The 22816-nt window shown below is 33.3% G+C and overlaps 1 protein-coding gene across 8 annotated transcripts in view; it reads left to right on the top strand.

Annotated features, from left to right (window-relative positions):
* PPFIA2 (PTPRF interacting protein alpha 2) overlaps positions 1-22816 on the top strand; it is a 476859-nt gene that overhangs the window by 287426 nt on the left and 166617 nt on the right. For 7 of the 8 annotated variants that reach the window (XM_036867009.1, XM_036867010.1, XM_036867008.1 and 4 more), the window contains 3 exons: positions 2032-2133; positions 13465-13629; positions 19650-19724. In XM_036867009.1, coding sequence (XP_036722904.1) covers positions 2032-2133; positions 13465-13629; positions 19650-19724 — 342 coding nt within the window. The remainder of the gene's footprint in view (positions 1-2031; positions 2134-13464; positions 13630-19649; positions 19725-22816) is intronic. The other variant, XM_036867012.1, reaches the window with a different exon arrangement.

The following is a 22816-nucleotide window of genomic DNA, read 5'->3' as shown; positions in this document are numbered from 1 at the left end:
AAAATTTAAAAAAAAACAAAACCTGATGAACAGTTAGGTCAAAATGGTATAGTGGAGAAGCACTGGACACGCAGTCTGGAGAACTGTGTTCACAGCATAACTCACTCTCTATGGGTTGTGAGCTTCATGAACTTCAATTTGTATCTTGGTAATTCAGTTTCCTCAGCCATAAAATGGGAATGAGACTCCCTCACTATTTATTTAGAGAGCAAGATGAAATAATGAATGTGAAGATAGTGTCTGAAATTTGCTAGAAAGTTAATAAATGTAAGACTAATCTTAATGGAGTCACTAAATAGTTTGCTCAGAATCAGTGCCATGATAGTAAATTAAAAATGCAAAGTCATCTGTCACCAATAATATCTTGACTAATTTCTGTCGTTGGTTATGAACACATGATTGTTTCAGTGCACTTACAGATTTATATTTTCTTTTTTCACTAAGCATAAAAGCATTTTGTTCTATTATAGAAAGTTTTGATGACAACTACATAGCAGAAAGCTAAAAACAAAATCCACTGATAATTTTACCACCTGGAAATATGTAATGTTAATATTCTGAAATATTTCCTTCTGATCTTTTTTCTTTCTGTAGATAGCAAGCTAAATCTCTAGAAAGATAAACCAGATACATGTTTTGTTTAAAAATGGTATGATGTTAAATGTACAGATTTGATTAATATTTTGCCTTGTAATATTCATGAGTATAGGATTAATTTTAAATATAGATGTTAATAATATACACTGCAGAATCTTTGTTACTTTCTTCTTTTCTCCATCAAAACTATGCCATTTATATGAAGAAAATTTTTTTATGGAAGTGTTTATTGTTTTCTACTTGTTGCTTATTTCTATTCTCCACTTAAATAATATACTCAGAGAATATCAACATTTAAGCGGGCAGCAATCAGAGGAGAAAACATTTATCTGTAATGCCAGCCAAATGTAGCAATGAACTCTTTCATCTTGATTCTAAACTAAGTCTACTCTGAGGTCTTTTGAAGTACCCACTTGGTTTGAAGCCACTCAGAGAAACTTAGCACAATAAGTGGTTTGAAGCAAACAAAAATATAAACCCTAAACCTTTCCCAGCTTTGCATAATCATCATATTCATTTACTTTTTGCTAAATTTGCCTTTGTGGAGATTAGGTTAACCAAACCTGTCTCCTCATTTTGTTTTTCTTTTTGATCTTCTGGCAGTGCTTTCCCAGCCTGGTGCCAAATTTTCCCAAATACTTACATGCATTTGACAAGCATCAATTTTATTACTGAGTATCACTGTAAAGAATTTAATGTTAATATGGATCTATTACTATTTACTATTTTTCAAAATTATTTAAAAATATTTGTTTGTAAGTTAGAGTAACGGAATAGTTGAATTAAGTGTCTTACCGTTCTTTTTAAGCAAACTTTATTGTGTCTAAATGCATAAATTAATAAGAGAATGTTAGATAATGTTATCAAGTCTTAGATACATTTATTATTTATTATTTTGTAAGATACAAGTGCATTCTCTTTCTTCCTCCTATTAAATAAGTAAACTTCTTAATCTCTAAATAGTATATTTAAGAATTTTTTTTTTTGATTGTTGGTGGTGGTTGTTGGTTTTTTCTTATGATGTAGTATGCTCAGTCTAAACATTGCTATCTGGAACGAGAGTATGAGATCTTTGGAGTTGTTCACAAAATTAGCCAAATTTAAATTGTTCTATATTATTAATATGTTATCTTACTAATGTTAAATTCAATATGATGTATCTGATACATTTTGAAATATATTTTATACACTCATCTGAGCAGCATATTATAATATGTATTTGTTAAGTACCGTGTACTAGCATTTTTTTAAAGTTGGAACCAAGTTAATTTAATAACAGCAATGTACATATAAATAACAGCAATGTATAGTCATCTAGGCCATGTTTTCTATTCTCTACACTCAAAAGTTTATATTTTGATTTTTTTTTCTTCCTGCTGGAATACATTTTTTTAATCTGGAATATGTCTTCAAAATTTTTTGTTCCTCTTTCAGGAATTTGCTGCACTGACAAAAGAATTAAATGCCTGCAGAGAACAACTTCTAGAAAAAGAAGAAGAAATTTCTGAACTTAAAGCTGAAAGAAACAATACAAGAGTAAGTATAAAACTGCCTCTGCTTGGAATTAATTCCATGTATAGCTCAGTGCCTTATCTCTAGTATACTCATAGAAATATAAGCCTTTAAAAACTTGAGCAAGACTTTAAGCAGATGCCAACTCATGGTCTGTTACTTAAATTAAAGGAGAATATACTGTACTACAAAACTCAAAACAGGAAGACAGGAAACCTAAATTACAGTCTCGGCTACTAAATCATTATGTTGCCTTAAAAAATGTTAGTATTTCTTCTGGTCTTTGCTTTATTCGACTTTAAAAAGAAGAGTTGTATTTCAATAGTGAGTTTCAAACTGTTGCATTGGAGTGGGTGGGCGATACTTCAGAAGCTGGTGGTGGGTAATGGGGGAGGGCAATGGGTTTGAGAGGGGAGCATGAGTTTTGACTTTGGGGTGCTATGAGGGCATGACCTGACATTCATCCTCACCTCACCCCAGAAAAATAACAATTTTTTAAAAGGTGTTAAAAACATAAAACCACTGGAACAGGACTCTCCTAATTAAAAGAGGCATACCTTTTCTATTTTAGAAGATCATTAAGGAGACTTCCAGTTCTGATATTGTGATTTTATGACCCTGATGGAATTTACAATATTCTGTTCTTGGAAACCCATGTATTTGTTTAATCTCATAACATGCCATGTAACATTAAAGTTTAAAATTCCATCAAAGATGCTATATTTTCTAGTTTGGAAGAAAAAGTCACTAAATTTCATAAAATATATAAATCGCCATATTACCCATAAATAAGAGAAGTTTCTCTAGTAAAAGAATGTAGAGAAAAACCACTTTGGTGTGATTATAGTTCAATCTCAATGTGAAGTAGGTGAAAATATTTTAAGTGTTAGAGCTATGGCAGATTAATGCTGAGAAGGTAAGTTACAGTTAACTGTATATTCATTGCATGCTTGGTCTTAGAGAGTAATATAAAAATGACAGCTCCACAAACAGTCAGCTTGTGCCCCTGGAATGAGCTTGTGCCCATGGAATGAGAGATACCATTGCATGCATAATAGTTATATGATCAAACTCAGTTTCTTATTTTTCAGTGTCTTACTTTAGGGTAAAGAGAATTCACAGGGTATGTACGTAAGGAATCGGTTTTCATTGAGACTTCGATGAGCCAGTCACGTGGACTGCCTATTATAGGACATAACAAGAGCAATTTAGATCATGTTACCAGGTGTCAGATTAATTTTTTCTGTCTCTTTCTCCCTCTATATATTTTTCCCACCTTTGATTTTTAAATTATACTTTTTCCATACAAATTTAAAGTGTATTTCTGCCATGGGATTTATTCTGCCCTATTTCACTATTTTCTATTTTAACGCTTTAGGCAACATTCCCTAGTGTAACTCAATACAGCCCAATGTAAAAGCACGAACAGGAAGCTAAAAATGGAGGGAAATGCAAACCTCTCAGTAGACTTCCAACTAATCTTATTTAAAATGCACCAGAAACTCTTTTATTAGCCATGTATGTATTTCTCCTTTATTCAGCCCTTTAATCCTTTCTACAGCTCTATGAGGGAAATATTATAATTATACCCTTTTTACAGATGAGGCAACTGAGCTCAGAAAAGGGCAGATCACTTACCAGAAGTCACACAGTTAGTAAATAGCAGGGAAGGGATTTGAAAGCTAAGGCAAACTAACTCCAGAGCCTGTGCCCTTAGCCATGAGGCCATCAGCACAATTACTCAAGTTAGGTCCATGAAGAAACTCAAAGATTTACTACAGTTTAGGGGAAACATTGCCTAAGAGTAGACCACTGTAGTATGGAGTGTGTTATGCCTTCTTGATTGTGACTAATTCCAGAGACTGGGAGGTTTGGCAACAGCATCCTCACAATTTTCATCACATTACACCCCATGAAGCTTGGAACTACCTATCGTTATTGCATCTGCAAAGGAATTTTGGGGAACAAAGAAAGCAAAGCAAGCTGTACTTGAAATACCCATTCAGGAATCAAAGTGAGAGAATTACAAATATTAAGTTCCATTAGGGTAATAGAAACTGAAGCCATTGATTTTTAAACATGAATCATAACTACTCTGAAAACATGAATCAAGCTGGAAAACATTTTTCTACCTTTCCTAAAGCAATGATGTGGAGGATTTTTGTTGTTGATTATGTCAAGGAAAATAGATTTATGAAACCTTCCTTATGTAAAATATTGATTATATAACAGCTTCTTAAGTTACATAACCACCTCTCACCCTCCCCCACCACCCCAAAAATACCCAGGGCTGAAAATCAGACCACCTTCTTTCTTCCTCCATAATGCCCTGCTAAATTGAGAACATCCAAATAAAATCATCCTAATGTTATTCATGATTATACAAAAATTAAAACTTCATAAATTGTAGTGGGTATTTACAGAAACATTCAACCAAGTTTTATTGTTTAATGTTTCCATACTACCAAAAATGTAGAAAAAATGATGAGACAAATTTTGTTATTCCTAAAACTTCTCTGACCATACCTAGGCAAGTTATACTTACAGAAAACAGCATTCCTGCCATTATTTCAACATCCTCAAATTGACTGCTAAAACTTATGTTTTGGCAGAATTATCTGAATTAATGAAAAAGTAAAGGAAAACTAGAAATATTAATATAGTTATTATTTCTTAATATCAGAGTAGAAAAGTTTTCTTGTTGTTTCATTGTCGTTTTGTTGTTTCAACTGTTTTTGTGCCTGAAGATCTCAAAGGATGGTTTATATTATTAACAATGTTTCAGAATGCAACTATTGTATGACTTTGAAAGAGAAGTTAGGGTTTCAAGAGCTAGTTTTAATGTCAGTTATGAATAATTACACTGTAATTTCATCTCATAGGTTATAAACTAAAAAAAAGAAGTTATCTTTAGTTCAAATTAGAGATTGAATTTGAAACATTCCTTACTATGCCTTTTTGTTTTGAGCCAAAATAATTATGTTAAATAAATGTTCAGATACGATCAGACACCTGCCATTAATAAAGAAAAGCTTCCCATTCTTGACAAACCTGTTTATACAAGTTAACCAATTCCCTCCAAACTTATTTCCTCGATGAGTAGAACGTACAATCCACTTGAGAAGGGAAGACCCTAGTAGTTGAAAGCAGGTGAAGATATGTGTGTGCATGTATGGATTCATGTATACATATTTATGAAAGTGCTACAACAAGATACAAGAGTGAATAAGATAGGACATATACCCTCCCAACAGCTTTCAATGTGGGACTCAGACACGTACATTAGAAGACGCATAGGGTATCTAAACCATACTTGAGAGTAAAGGATGCTGAGTGGACTGATCATGAAAGCAATCAATTTGAAGGTTTTCATTTTCAGATGTTAGTATTGTGTTATGTGACCATATTACAGAGGCCAAGTTAATTTACAGGGCAGAAAGCATTTCTACTTGAAAGCCATATGTGATTGAAAATAATTGCACACAAGGTTATGTTGAATTCAGATCTAATGGAAAGATTTATAGTTTTAGAAATTTAGCTTAAAAATCCCCAGTGAGGCAGTATGTGTATATGCATATACGATATGATATGTTTGTGTGTATACATATGTAGGCTGTGGTCATTTAAAGTGAATTCCAACATAGATGAATGGCCACTCACATAGTCCCTGCAGTCCTTTGAGTGTACCAAAGAGAGTGCCTTCTGCAAGATTTATGAAACATTAGACTAAAGTTTGGCTCCCAGCGAAGGTGTACAAAGTAGTAGACTGTTAGTGGCATCTTAGGTAAGTTCCTTTTTATTTGTATTTTCATTTGAAGTTTAAAGCTATAGAAACATGCTAGATTAGAACATTTTTGGCCACATTCTCCAAGATACATAATGTACATTCATTATTACTTCAATTCAACAAGTACTAAGCATATATTATATAGAATATTTTCCTAGGCACCGAGGAGTATTCAGAATAAATTTTTAAGCCCTTAAGGAGTCTGTTTTATATGAATAAAAACACAATTGGTTGTATTGTTATACGGATGAGAGTTCCTAATTGCACAAAACAACACAGTTTGCTATTTTAATCAAGAAGGCATTAATTAAAGCATATAAGAAATCTCTAAACTGAACTTCCAGGCACAATTTCTAGGACCATGTTTCTTAGCTTTGTAAGTTTATTTTACACCCCAAGTCCCAGAAACATGCAGCGTCTGCTAATACCTGTGCCAGCAAAATGGATGTCCCATGCCCAGAATGTTTCCTCATCTGGATCCCCTCAGAATCTGTCCTGTGCAGGGAGCTCTGGTTGGCCAGCTCGTAAGTCACATGTCTGCCACCTGGTGGTAAACATGCCTGAGAAGTGTTCCTTGAATCCTACTGTGGGAAGATGGCATTCAGAATGTGGGGACCTATCAAACATGGAGGGTATATTCAAAAGATTTGGGGAAACCTGAAATGGCAGTCTGCACTACCACCCAGATTTTATCATACCCTTTTTTCATATTAAAATTCTAAATAGCAATACTGATATGTATCTACCCAACAATACAAATAGACTTCTTAAACAAAAATAAAATCACCCTTTATCGAAAAAGAAGGTTCGTAACGTCTAGTTAACTGCATCCAGCTTCATGTATAGGGTTCTTCAGTGTGTACAGTCTTGCTCTCATTAAATCACAATCTTAATATTCTGTAACCTATGGACTACTTTAAATGTTCATCAGAATCAACATAACCAATATAAAATAGAGTAAAATGGTAAAAGTATAACAAGAAAATGGGAAAATGATATATACTATGTGTATGATACAATAAAAATAGAAAGATCCTGATTTCTCCAACTCGTTACAAAGTCCTATTAGCAAATATAAATTCCAATTCTAAACCTTGATTCCTGGACCTGGATCTATACCCATATATATCGGGTCTGAAACTGAGAGAAACTGAACCTTACTTCCATCACTAATTCTGAGTGTATACTAATTGCAGGATGATAGCATCCCAACCTAGCAATGTGTTATCTCTCAATTTAAATTAAAATAGATTCTTCCTTGGGTCACTTAACCATTCTTTAGGATCATCTGCTTCTGAACGATGTGATAGCATGGTGAAGCCAGGGCTGGGAGTATCAGTCAATTGCATTAGCCCTTTCACTGTAAGATGAGTTTTTTTGGGCAGAAGTAATATTGTGTATGATAACAGGATATTAAGCAAAAATCTAATAAGATGGTGTTGCTGGTAGAGGCAGAGCCATTAGAAAAGGCAAATCCATATCCAGAAAAAGTTTTTATTACAGTAGCAAAAGACAGCCGCCTCCCTGATGGAAGGGATTTGATGTAATCTGCTTGATTCAAGATGAGTAGTTTGTTTCTAGGTATATTGCATCATGTCAGGGCTTCAAGGTTGATGGCTACAGCAAGTAACTTGGCTATTCAGCTGGGGTGGTAACCCTATCAACTTTAATGATGAGAAGCCCATTTTGTCAGGTCAATGAATAACTTCTATCCCTGAAACCATGGTCACGATTTTCTGCCCATTGAGCAAATGCTGTGGTGGCCAAAGAAATAAGTCAATATCCACAGGATGAATCATTTTGTCTACCAGATTATTGAACGCGTTTATACCAGTGGGTACCAAAGATATAGTCCTAGCTTAGAGCTAATACCCAAAACAGTTTTGTATTCTGTTTTCCTTAGCTGTTACCATGCTACATGGTCACAGGTCCCTTTAGGGAAGATTTTCTGATTATCTATTGCTTTATAATAAACTACCCCCAAACTTAATGGCACAAACAATGTTTTACTATACACACAGTTCTGTGGGTCAGGGATTCAGAAAGGGCACAGTGGTGACAGCCCTTCTCTGCTCCATAAGGTTTGGGCTCTCAGCTGGGATGACTTGATGGCTAGTCACTGGTAGACGATTTATTTTTATCAGAAAAAGCAAAAAGCACTGATATATAGTGTTTGTTAATTTCTGTGGTGTAAATACTCCCACTGTGGCTGTTTTCAAACTTCCAACATGTTGTCACTAAATGCAGAGCTGGGAAAAGATGCACAGTAGTGAACCATTATATAGTATTTCTACTATCAAATACCATTGAAGTAAACAACCCTATGGGCATGAGTAATAGTATAATATAGTAAGATAATTAAGAAGTGATATATTTTGAGCGTTTACTATCTTTTAAAAACATTTTATTTAATTATAAGCTTACATAATTTAAGCTTTAACAATAACTGTGCTTAACTACCAGCTCACAAGATTTCTGAAAATGATCCTCTCTCACAAGATAGTATGGACCAGCTTTAGCATATGATTTTCAGGTGGTGACTCAAATATCTGGAGGCTGAAAGATCTACTTGTGAGATAACTTCTTTGCTCTTGTGTCTAGCACCTGGGCTGGAGTGACTGAAGGACAGACAGATTTAACTGGGACTTTATATCTGAGAACCTCCATATGACCTCGGTGGCACAGTGGTCTCAGAGTAGCGAGTTTTTGTGTGGTGGCCCTGGGACCTAAGAACAAGTACTCCAGTGAACTAGTTGGAAACTGCATTGCCTCTTAGGACCTAGACTCAAAAGTCACAAATTGTCACCGTCACCATACAACACAGGTTGATCAAAACAGTCACAGGCCCAACCAGATTCAAGAGGAGAGAACATAGGCTATGTTTTGCCAGGCAACTACTTAATGACTGAGTCATACATGGTCATCAAGACAAATAAGATGACGCTTATCAGTGAAGCAGGGCGACCCATTGGAATTTGGTGGATAAGGTAAATCAGATTCATCTGAAACTTTCTAAATTTCCTTTTTCTAATTCTTGGTGGTACCTTTTTATTTTCATAGTAGTGCCAACATTTCCAAATAAGACACCTGGTAAGGCTCTGAATTCATCATACATTGTAATTCAATGACCTCTCCTAGATGAGGCTCTTTATCTTTTTTCTGTTATGTCTTGGGACCTCAATAAGAGGCTGTTATGAGCAGCTATAGCAACTATTGAGTTCTCTGAGCCTTGACCTAAAATTTAAAACCTTATCCTTTTCATTTTCTTTCTTTAAACTCTTCAGTGCAGCTCAAAGAATCCAGCTCACCTCATTGTCCTTATATTCTTCCTGCCCTTCAAAATGGTCTTTTGTACATGACTCAGTCCATCAAAGCCTTCCTTTCAGAGACACCCCATTTCAGGATAACTCAGGTGGTCATTTCAGTAGCTATCCATGAACCATGGAAGACAATGCCCCTTTTCTGATGTTAATCTAATTATTACTTTGTCAAATCTGTCTGGGTCAGATATCCCATATTCCCATTTGTCTGAAGAGTTATTACTTATAGCCATAGCTGTTAAAAACTACTGTTTTAATCAGGGTTCATTTATTCATTCAACCAAAAATTTATGAGCATCTACTATGCCAATATTCTAGGCACTGAGAGATACAGCAATGGACAAAATAGGAAAAAAGTAAATAAAAACACTTCATTTCCTCATGGGCCTTACATTATTTTTTGGGAGACAGACTTAAACAAGATAAGTGTATAAAGTAAATAGTGAATTAGATATAGACAAATGCCAAGGGTGAAAAACAAACTGGAAAGGAGATATTTCGTGCAGAGGGTGACTAAGGAAAGCCTTGTTGAAAGGTGAGATTTGACGAAAACCACGAAAGAGACAGTGTAATGAGATGGTCATGCATATGTCTGAAAGAGAATGTTTTAGGCGGAAAAAAACAGCAAGCACAAAGGCCCTGATGTAATAGCATGGGTGTCTGATAATGTTAAAAAACAAAACAAAACAAAGCTACAAGGAAACCAAATCAGCTAGACTGGAGTGAGCAAGAAGAATAGGAGATGAGTTCAGAGAATTGAGATCCCTTTGGTACTTTTAAGGACTTTGGCTTTTACTTGAGCCAGATGAGAAGACCTTGAGGATTTGAGCAGAAGTATGAATGACCTGGCTTCCATTTTAACTTAAATAGTGTTTTGAGAATAACCTGATGGAAGGATGAAAGCAGGAGGACCAGTTAAGAAGCTACTATAATAATTTGTGGGAGATAATGGGTATTGGGCTCAGGTGGCAAGTGGATGTAGTGGCAAGTGGTTAGATTCTGGAAGTTGTAGGAACATGGAAAAGATTGATTTTAAAGACTGAACTATAAATTTTAAGATGGGTAAGAAGAAAGTGAAGGCAAGAGTATGGTGAGAAGTAGTAATAAATTCCTACCATAAAGAGATTGAAGGTGCAAGTATTTCTGGAGTTTGAGCATTTAAATAACAACTAAACTAATGATTTGTCAGTTGTATAATAAAAACTGAAATTAGTCGCATTTATTGATAACAGTAGAGTCTATCGTGAAACCATAATTGTGAGTTACTGAAATAGGGGGGAAATTGAGACCATTGGAGTACACAGAGTCTAGAAATTTAGATGCCAATATGCTGGAGGAATCGTTTAAGTGAGTTATAAAAATCACCAAGAATTACAACTGGGGTAACACTAGAAAAATGACAATAATCTAGTTGCTAAGACATTCAAGGAACAATGACCAGGGTATGGCAGATGACTATTACAATGAAAGGTAGCAGTCAGTATGACCTGATGTACTGTCATAGCATTCTTAGTTGCATATAACAGAATTCACTCTCTAGCTAGTTTAAGTAGATAATGATTTTTAACAGAAATTAAGAAATTCTTACCCAAAACAGTCTGTAGCCTAACCTTTCAGGAAAAAATTTTAGAACTTCACTGCAAAGCTGGTAAACAGATTTTTTTCTCCTTTTCTGTGCAAAATCATGATTCCACCTCCCACTGAGCAAACTAGATACCTTCACCAACTTATTTATATGGCTTATAACTTATTTATACCACTCATTTCTTACACGTGTGTAATTAATAGAACCTCTGTGGCACCGAACGCTGAGAATTGTAGTTTTTTGCGCTCTATGTTGAGAAGGTGGGATTAACATTGTGGGAAATTTGCCAAATGTAAAGAGTGTGATTGAAAGATTTAGATAATCTCCAACAACAGATGTCCTTTATAGCTTCAATATAATACTCATATTGTGTTTCTTGCCTAGAGGGTACAGATTATATCTTATACAATTTTGTATCCTACCTACTCCCATGCAATATTAGAAGCTCAAATAGTTATTAAATTACTGTATAGATGAAGACATCTCTAATTTACAGTTAGAGAAACCAGTTTTCTTGTATTATGTCTTGTTTCTTTGTAAGTATATCATCTACCTAAAACATACATACATATATGTATATATATATTAACCATGTTAATTAGCTTAAGCTTTTAGGAAATAATGCCAGTTAACCATGGCTGCAGATTTAGCTTTGATATAGGCCAGAATGTACACTGGAAAATTTACCTAATTTATCATTTTTTTCTATTCATTCAATAAATATTTTTACATATGCATAGATGCCAGGAACTGAGCCAATACTCAAATACAGAGAAGATCAAGACAGACATGGTGCCTATCTTCATGGAACTTATATTTCAATGAGGAAATAGAATGACATTTAGTAAAACAATTTTTAAGAAATTACACACATTATATGAAGAAATGAAGCAAGAGAATGAAATGGAGAGTTACGAAGACTTGGAAGAGAGAGACCTACAAATGCTTTACCTAGAGTAGTGGGCAAATGCTTTATTGAGAGGATGATATTTAAACTGAGACTTAAGGGTGAGAAAGAGCTGACCAACTAAGGAGCCAAAGGACAGTATTTCAGGCAGAGGGTACAACACATGCAAAGGCTTGGAAGACTGAGGAACTGAAAGTAGGCTGGCGTGGTTAGAGCAGAGTTTGCCAGAGAAAGACTAACAGCAGATAAAGTTGGAGAAATAGGCAAATCTCTATAACCTATGTGAAACAGGTTGGATTTAACCAATGCACACATGTATCTATAGAATTCAAGAGAGTAGAATACCATGAATATAATCAGAGATTGGTAAATAAAAGAAAAGCTCTTTGAAAATATTAATTGTATCATCTTCATATTGAAGAACTTTTAATATTATTTTGATGCTTACATATGACTCCGGCTGACAGATCTATATACCTTTAGGATCTCGGATATGTGTGGGGTTTTTTGTGTTAATAACAGGCAAAATTTTCTGACACATTGAACCATAATTAGTGACAGTGAATATAGCAAAATTAACTTATTAAGAACTAAGAAATGTGATACTAATATGTGACACTGAAATTAACAGTAGCATTGTTAAAAAACAAAATTTTTCATTACAGTATAAGCTTTAGGAAAAATCTTGAAAGAAAATAGTTTTCCTTTACTTCTTTCCACCTCAGTATCTTATATCTGCTTTTTCCTTTATTGTTTCAGTAACTCCTGCTTATTTTGCCTAGACATCATTTGTTAGCCTGTACTTTTCACTAGCCTTCTGAAAATCTCTCCTCCTTACTAGTCATATATTATTCTTCACTAGTAAAATTTTAATAACTGATAACAGTTTTTTATTTTCTTTTCATATATCTTTGCTTTTAGTTGCAGAACTGACTTATAAAATAAAATGAAGGTGAAACTCCAATTCACAGAACATTTAAAAGCAAAATTTATCTGGGAAAAGTTAGAGCATAGAGTCTGGAACCAGAATGAAACATTATTCACTGGACTTTCCCCTAGTCTCTGTCATGGCACCAGACACTGACTGGTGAATGTAGGTTCCAGAATAGACAGTTTAAAAATTATGTCCTTTAACCTCTTTTCTCAAAATGACTATTGCTGGTCTCAGTTACTATATTCCAGTTGGCTGCATATATTTTTCTATTATGTAATCTAAGAATTTAATTGTGAATAAAATCATTAGTGTTACCACTATAATTACTATAACAACATATGATTATCACTATAATCACATTTAAAGCAACATGATGATTATGCTCATTTACTTCAATTTAAAAAATTTAAATAATCAGATATAAGTGAAATTAATTTTGACTTTCAATTCTATTCTCTAACAAAATCATCATGCTTTGTTCAATGTTCTTCAATCATTATCCTATTGGATCGTATTATGGTGTGTTCTAGTTCTCCTCAATTTAAACTGAAATTATTAAACCTTCTAAAAGAATGCATATAATTCACATTATATTTTAAATTCAGTAAATTGTTACGTGATAGAAATGCAATTTACTTTTAATACATTTTATGAACCCTGGTTTATGAACTCAGGTTTGTGCGTCATTGATGCTATCTGTAGTATAATCTGAGGTTATCATTAGATACTATAAAAATCTGAAATCTACTAAAATGGAAATCATCTGTATGTATTAGTGACTTGTATCCATAAGATAATTACGTTTTCTGTTAAACCCAATAGCTGTTACTGGAGCATTTGGAGTGCCTTGTGTCACGACATGAAAGGTCACTAAGAATGACGGTGGTGAAGCGACAAGCCCAGTCCCCCTCGGGAGTGTCCAGTGAAGTTGAGGTTCTTAAGGCGCTGAAATCTTTATTTGAGCACCACAAGGCCTTGGATGAAAAGGTATAGTATTGTGAAAGGATTGTTACAATTTTATATGTCAACTATACTTCAATAAAACTGAAATTAAAAAAAAAAAAACTACTGGAAGAAAAGGTATAGTATTGACAAAAGATTTTAAGTTTAACTGTGCTTTTGTCATCAGCATCAAGTTCATTGTCTTCATCCATGACTCTTACTGACTGCTGAAGTCAGTCAGTTCAGAGGAACACGTTTGAACTACAGGAAAAATCACTAAAAAAAAAAACGCACCCTGACTATTGCATGTATATTGGTAATATTCATAACCATTTTCTTTTTTTTAATACGTCTGAATCTATGGTTTATCAAGACTTCTATTATGGCACTTTAGAGTCCTAGTCCAGATGGCCATTTGAAATTTAATATTGTCATTTAACCTTTCTGTTTCTCCCTCTCTCTCTCTCATTTTCTCCCCACCCCACAGTCTGTATCCTCCCTGCCCCCTCTGAAGTGCATGGCTATAGCTGCCAACATAGGAGACTATTAGCTGACAATAAAACATATCTTGAAGTGTAAATTGGAAATACTTTAACCTTTAGAGATTCATATTAGAAGCATACAATTTTATTTTGGGGGTTTCTAATATCTTAGTTCTGAACACACATTTTTAAGAGTTTCTGCAGGTAACAGCATAAGGTATTAGTAGAAAAATCTGCTTTAGGTCTTTTTTAAAGTAACTGTAAGTTTCTCTTAGCTGTTACTCAAATAAGCTCTATGGACATTAATAAGCCAATATGATGATAATATTCTTTGGATATTAGTAAGGCTTATGACATCATTTCAATTCTGTAAAATTTCAAAGAATGAATGTTTTAAAATTAATAAGGCTTTAGGATTTTGTACAGTGGGAATTGGGGCACTTCATTGTAAAGTATCTAACAAGTTCTGAGCATTAAAATCCAAACTAGGGATTATTACTCAGTTATATATAGGTTTTGAGCATACAGACACTTTTGCTCTATTTAATACTTATATACATATATATTTTTATCATCAGTCTTTCAGATGTTCTTAGAGCAGGGGATTTATGTGGAGTGTGTGCATAGCATATCTATAATTCTGTCTTCTAGATTATTAAGAAGAAATTGTATCTCATTTTTAATTTTAGTATGAGAGGCAACTAGTTTATGAATAATTTTGAGTAAAACAGAAATGGATATTATATAAAAATCGCTGATGAATATAATATCAACTAATATCAAATATCAAGTAATAATTTAATATATGTAATGTTTACTTTCATATTATATTTCATTTCTTATTACAAAACTGCATTATTAAGAATTTGCAAGACTTTACATTTATAGAATATCTATTATGTGTCAGACTCCTTGGCATATATTTAGCACACAAAGATAAATAAGACATTTTCTTTACAAATGAGGAGTTCATAGTGCTGGAGTTCACATGTCAATAAGAGGGAGTGGTAAGAAGAGATATATACGATGTGATATGGAGTCACAGGAAAAGTTGTGACTAATTTTTCCTGAGGAAGTGATGAGAAAGTCAAGAATGTCTTCACAGAGGGGGTGACATTTGGTCTGGGTATTAGAATGTGTAAGGATTTTTTAAGCAGAGAAGTAAACATACTCTAAGCAATATGATCAATATGTGAACTAACCCAGAGCTTTGAAAAGAGCATTGCCTGTTCAGAGAAAATTTAACAGTTTTGCATGACTTGAATGAGGGACTTGAGAATGAGTGATTTGAGATGTTCCCTAGATGTGCTCCCACATCACTTAGGTGAGGGATGCTTTTATGAAAAAATGAATAGAAGGCAATAAACAGCATTTAGGACAAATAATCTAACGGGTGTGAGTACATTTAAGAAGAAAATGGTTGTAGTACAATTTAGGATCTAAAAGTAATTTAGTATATAGATGTTCAGTGAACTTAGCATAACTAAATGAAGTATTTCATACTGTGACCCTAAGAATTGTAATAGGGTTTAGTAACTCACCAAATGTGCCCTGGACATTGGTGAGTTCAGGGCAACAGAACTGATTATCAACTAAGTAATACCTAACAGCCTGAAGGAAAAATATTTTGAGCTTGGGCTTTGGAGTTAGACAGACCTGGACAAGTACCTTAATTCCTCTTAGTCTGTTTTCTCTTCTTTTGAATGAAGAGAATAATAACACCTACCTAATAGCGTTGTCTGACATGCAAAGCTCCTAGCCAGTACTTAGCATATGGCAAATGCTCAGTAAATGTTAATGAATGTTATTGTTAATGACAAATTTCAGCATTTGACAAAAATTTCAAACTAAGTGAAGATATTGGTATCACTGTTGATTCACACGCTTATTTAAATTAACATTTCATTTAGTTATTAAGGGGTTAATATGTGCCTAAGCGCCTTCATAAACAATTCCCCTAAGAATAGCTCACAGCTTCTTGTGTAGATCAGGAGAGGTAAGGAGACAGACATATGAACAAGTAATTACAATATTCTATTTTAAGTGCTATGGATATTATGTTAAAACATATATGGAACATCAGAAGAAGATGCAATTAATCATATCGAAGACAAGAAACTACCAACTTTACCACAGAAGGTTTAGAACACAGGAAGAGATAAATAAAATACAAAAGATTGAGCATAGCTGTGTACAGTTACAATGACTGGCAGTCTTCATTATTGATGTCCTTATTTACATATCCACTGAGTTGTAGGGTAGAATTTACACAATTATCTAAGACCAGCAGTGATTTTGACATAAGTCTCCAACATGTTTACCAATTCTGTGGGCTGGAGGAAATGAGAAGTATACATGTGTTTTTCAATCACTCAGATATCACTGAGTATTTTTTTAAAAGATATACTGGGTATGCATGGGAAATGAAACCAAAACACATGTTACATACACGCCACATCCTGTGATCTAATATCACAGTGCCAAAACTGGATTTGAATGTCTGGTCTAAGACTCCCTCACAATGCTTTCTGTTGCAGGATTGATAATTCCAAAATAAACCCCTGCCATACCTTAATTTAAATTTGAAATGTATGCTCTTCCACCCAAGTCCCTCTTTATCCTGCAGCATACTCGTCATTCTTAGGGACTTATTTTAATCCTCAGGGATAACATTTCTCTTGAAACATCTTTTATTGGGGAAAATTTTTTTCTCTTTAATTATTGTTTCATACCACTATGAAGAAAATAAATGTAACAGATGAAATTAGAAATCAAAAATTCTAGATGTACATAAATATATTTGGGAGGTTATACTATAGCTCTATAAATAAGCAATCACTGTATCTTAAAGACTATGTGGACAATAGATTAACTGAATGTAATTAAATAGCAAAAAAACTAGAAAAAGTAAAGTATATAGCCAAGACCATGAACTGTGTACTTATATTTAGAAAAAAATTAAAACTATAGTTTTTTCACATCTAGATAACTTCAAAAGAACACCAAATTCAACAAGAAAAATAAGGATATTATGGCATTCTGCTGGTGCTGTGCTCAGAGAAGTGCAAAAAGCTACAAGCCTTGTCAGAAATACTATTTTTTCTTACCAGTGGAGTTCCAGTTATGTAGACAAGATAAAATGTTAGATTTCTTTATACTCTAGAAAGTTTACTCCTTTGGATCCTCCCTTTGTTTTTCCTTTACCAAGTTTAGCAGAGATTAGTGCAAGATGAAGCAAATATGTTTCATTCATTTGAGTCTTACCCAAGAAATAAATACAAAGAGAATACTTCATTCTCATATAAATGTGAATAAAGCATTCATATCATAAATATATTAATATTTGTAACATCAGTTTTTACATTTATAACATGAATTCAAAATATATTCAGCAATTGTTTTATTTTCTTGTGAAGAGAGTTTTAGGTTCATTACTTTGTGTATAATATAATTTCAAGTTGCAAATGCTGTTATAAATTTATTGAGGGGTGATTTTTCATATTGTTTGAAAAGCTTGATAATTTTTACTGCTCGAAGGCTCAATATAATAAGAATATACATGCTTGTGGTAAATTTGAAACAGTTCGGAACAGTTTCTGTGATTTTCAGTTTAACAAAGAAAGGAAGACATTTAACCCGCAGTATAGCCTGGTTTCAACTGCTCCTTATGTGGCTTGCATGACTCTTTTAGGAACATCCCAATGCATCAGTATGTCTTTAAATATAGTGCCTTAACCTGTTTACTGCAGTCTAAATGTGATCTGATTATGTTGCATACGTTGAGATTAATTTATATTTAGACTGTTTCATATTGCTGTTCTCATCAACTAGGATTCTTAGATTTTTATCAGAATACCTATATTTTATAGCTGCTATTTTAGGAAGTGGACATAAACTTTACAATCATCCCTATTAAATAACAAGGACACCTACTAAGATATTTGTTGATATCTGCATTCCACATATCAGCAATCCTCCTCATTTTCATGCCTTTGGGATGTTTACTTTGTTTGCATCCAAGCACTCATGAAAAAAGTATTCCCCAAGTCAAATCATTAAAGATTTCCTTCTAAGAAGCTCTTGTTCATTTATGAATCAGCATTAGTTTTATGCATTTTTATGAACAATTGGATATTTGTCTAACAGCACTGGTACCTGGCAGCCCATCTGGCGTACTTAAATATCATGAAGGATCTTCTGTGATTATCTTTGATATCAAATGTCCATTTATGTATGTATTACTAATTTTCAGAGAATTTGAACATAACTAAGTATAATTAATATTAAAATTCCAGTCAGACATTAATTCTTTCTTATTCAAGATGTATTTCAGGAGTTAAGTGCACCCAGTCACCTGAATATATTTCAGTTATCATTATACATTACTAAAATAATTGAGATTTTTAAAAATTTCTAATTAGATTCTAGATTCATAGGATATCACTTGTTTTTTGTTTGTTTGCTAACTAGAAAATAATTTCGTAAATTCAACTTTAAAATTACTATGTATCTAGGCTTTTAGATATTTTGTGTATTTAACTTATATTCCCAGTTAAATCTTACTAAAAAAAGAAAAAGACCATTAATTAAAATATACCATTAATAAATTACTAAAATGAATGTTCATTTAAATAATTTATTTCTATAATTAAAATGCACACTGTTATATTCCCATGGAAAATCAATGTTAATTCATAAATAATCTAAAACTCACCATGAATTCCATATTGAATTGAAGCTATAAATTTTGTTGATTTTTTTTAAGGAAAATTAAACTGCTGTAGTCATTTATTTTAGTTTAGCCAAATTTCTTTCTCTGAACTTTTCTACTTTTGACAAATTTAATATGGAGCATATCTATAGATCTGAACATATAATAACTAAAACAATTTTAGAAGTTCTAAGAAAGCAAGGCTCAAAGAAACACTTCTCTGAGTTTCATTTGTGTGTGAAACATTTGGAAATCATTACTTTCAAACTAAATGTGCAGTCTTTGGTTCTATAAAATATAATGGTTTAACCTTTGGTATCTGAAAAGTATTTAGGAATTCTGGAGTAGTATATACTTTCCAATCCCTCAATAACAATTTAGACCTCTAACTAATACAAAATTAATTTCATGAGCAATGGACAACATTTTTCAGGTTCTAAGAATCCTTTGCTTTTAGACACATTATTTTGTACTAAATGTCAAAGGAAAACATAGTTATTATTTTAAAGAAGTAGAAAGTTTTTTGCCTATATCTTATGCTTAATCAGTGACTGTTTTACAGATGAATTCATAATAAACTTTTGAACTTTGCCTCCACTTACTATGAATCAGAATTCAGAACAAGAGGGGTTGATCTTCAACCCCATTGTAAACTCTGTCACGAAACACTAGAAGGACTTGCTCACAAGAAAATCCCTTAATACAGTCATACTATGAGATGACAATGTAGTCATAGTATTCCTGAGCACTTAAGGCTATATATACTTTAATACTTTTTCAAATGTGACTGTCTCTGATAATGTTAATGGATTCAGCACAGTTTAATATGTATGGGATGTACATTACTGCACATATTTTGGTTTTTCTTCTAGGTAAGGGAGCGACTGAGGGTTTCTTTAGAAAGAGTCTCTGCACTGGAAGAAGAACTAGCTGCTGCTAATCAGGAGGTAACATACCAAACTTTCTCCTCTTTTGAGGTGCAATATCGCTAACCTTATACCCCTTGTGTTTCACGTCACTTTTATTAAAACTGTCACAAAAAATAAATTATATTTGGTATATGCCACTGAACAAGGCCTGTTAAAACTGGTTGCCAGAGTCATGCTCTCTGATTTCTGGTGATTCAGATCTGTCACTAAGAGATGAAAGGAGAATTATCATGAGTTAGTGATATGAGAGCTAGTGAGGTGGGGATTTAGAAGGACTGCAGTCAGAATGCCGGACCTTTTGAGAAGTAAAGCACAGCTCCAAAACTGGAAAACATGTCAAATATCTGTTAAATTTAGAAAATGTTACAAATGAAGCATTGTGCCCATGTTTAGTGGCATCATCGGATCCACTCTTTTGCTCTCGTTCATGACTCTAAGGAAGTATTTTATAATCATCCATGGGATTTAAAGAGTTGTTTTTTCCTTAGAAGATTTTACTTCTTTGGTTATTTGTCTACAAATGAACTTGGGTCATTAGATAAGATATAGATAGGTGAATAGGTGATAGATAAATAGATTTCAAATTAAATGTATATAGGGCACTAAAATAGCCCCATCTCACTCTGTCTCTCTGCCTTTGTCTCTCTCTCCCTCTCTCAGATAATTTACAAGGCTACCTTTTTTCAGAAGTTTATTCCAGGAATGCAAATGGGGGTATTATTATTACTAAAACTCTTTAGTAGTAACTTCCTACGTTTAAAGAATTAAGGAAGTGGGAGGCCAGTGTCATTAATTATAAGTCTTACCAAGAGATTCTTAACGAAGTAATATTTACATTTACATTTCACACATAAACAAATACACATTTTCAACCATGCTAAAAATCTTGTCTGTTACAAACTCCCTAATTTTTTAAAATAAGCTAGGCCAATTAAATGAGCTTCTATAGGCTTTTGTTTGTCCTAGGTTCAACAATTTAAACTTCAGAAATGAATTTCCCATTCTCACAGATGGTTTTGGAGTTATCACCCTTTAACACTTTTCTTTATACAATCTTTCCCATGGAGACTTCATCCATTTCTCATCCATCCAAGGCTTCAATGATGACTCTGGTGAAAAAGAAACCAAATATATAGCTCCAAAGTCCATGCTCTTTTCTGAGCTCCACAAAAGATTGTAAACATTGGTTTGGCATCTCCACAGGACTTTGCTTTGCTAATGTTTGTATAAATTGTTCTCTGACACACATGTTCAGCAGGGGTTAATCAAGGATTAAAAACCAGCTTAGGGTTTGATAATGAAGACATGCACTAAAGGGTCTGTAACCACTTATAGGGACCGATTTTTCTAGTTTACACAAAGGCGCCATATGTGCTGGTGGGCCTGGATCTCCACTTAGTTTTTCCTTGTGTCCCCTTAGATTCTCTATGGTACATTAATGCAGTGAAATAATCAGTCTTCTTAAAAAGAATATGAGATACTATATGTTCTGTTCTGAAAAGATCCAAAATGTTCTACTATACAAAAAAGGAAGAAGTTGCAGAGAATGCTCCCAATTTTGCACAATTACAAGTAATAATAACACATTATTATAGGACTAGGAAAAATAAATTTTGGATATAAATACCAAACTGTTATTATTAGTTGTCTTTGGTGTTTGCAAATATGTACTATATATTTCTGTAGTGTTTGATTTTTTTTAATAAATTTTCATTACGCTTATAAAGAAATGAAATAATAAAGATATTTTAGAGTCAGATGCCATTTTCCATATTAGATTATTCTATTGGTAAATTAATAATAACGATAGCTAATATTTACTGAGTGCTTTAAATCTCTAGGCTTTAGTCTAAGTGCACATATATCAGCAAAATGATACTGGAAGTTAGGTACTACTATTGTTTTACAAGTGAGCCCAGAGAGGTTATTTCTCTTAATGTACCAGTGTTCTCTCCTACTTGAAAATGTGGTTATCTTTAAATTTATCTTAGCTCTATGTATTTAGGTGATTCCAATCCATACATTTAACTGTCCACAGTCTACCCTACATCCATTTACTCTCAGCTTTTTCTATATACATTAAAACTACCATAGTTCAGATCTTCATTATTCTCAACTGGGATATTACAGTATGTTTTCTGCTATATAATTCTTCACGGTTAAAACAGCTAAGCAAAGCTCCAGTCATATTGATTATTTTTCATAATATTTTCTGACGTAATATAATGTAACATATGCCATATTAATATACTACTAACATAATAATATAATTTACATATTTATATATGTTAATAATATAATGGTATCTACTACTAGACCTGTAATATACTATTGAGCACCCCTTCAGTGGTCCTAACCTAAAAATCACCCTTAACTCCTATTACCCCTACTGCTCTGAGTCATTCTAAGTTCTTGTTAAGTTATAGTATTCACTGTTTTTGAAAGCAGCCAACATTTTTCCTGACTCTAAATCTCACTTATGCTAATGTCTCTCTTGGAATGTCTCCACAACCCCAATCCACCCACTGACATCATACTTTCCCATTTAAACTCAAGTTCAGACATCACCTTTATAATGAAATCTTTTACGATTTCTTGCCAACAGTCATTGCTTCTTAGTTTAAATTGCTTAATCTCATTGCTTCAGCATTTATTATGACTGTTCAACAAGTATTAGAGTTAATTATATACCTGTCTAAGCCTAGGTTGCTAGTTCCCTGAGAAAGAGGGCTATGTCTTGCTCATTTGTGCTTATTTCACTCAGTACAGTGATATAAACCTTGTGATCAATATATATTTGTCAGATTGCGTTGTATAGAGTTCATTCTACCTGGTGTTTTCACATTATTCCTTGGCTATCCCCTTAATAGATAGTTTGAACAGCCTTAGGCATGCTCAATAAACAGCAATACATTGATCATATTATTAAATTAAGTTGTTTGTTCTTTCAAAATATAATTATCGAGCAACTACTATGTGCAGAAAATTCTGTGAGTCCCTGACAGGAAGAAATAGAAAAAATAAAATAATTAATAAAGCATTATGCAAATGTTTATATAATTTGCACTCCAGTGATGGAGACAAACATATAAACATATAAGTAGGATGTA

Source organism: Balaenoptera musculus, chromosome 10, assembly GCF_009873245.2.
Source record: "Balaenoptera musculus isolate JJ_BM4_2016_0621 chromosome 10, mBalMus1.pri.v3, whole genome shotgun sequence".
NCBI lineage: Eukaryota > Metazoa > Chordata > Mammalia > Artiodactyla > Balaenopteridae > Balaenoptera > Balaenoptera musculus.
The sequence above is the reverse complement of the archived record's forward strand: the minus strand, read 5'-3'. Positions and strand labels throughout refer to the sequence as shown.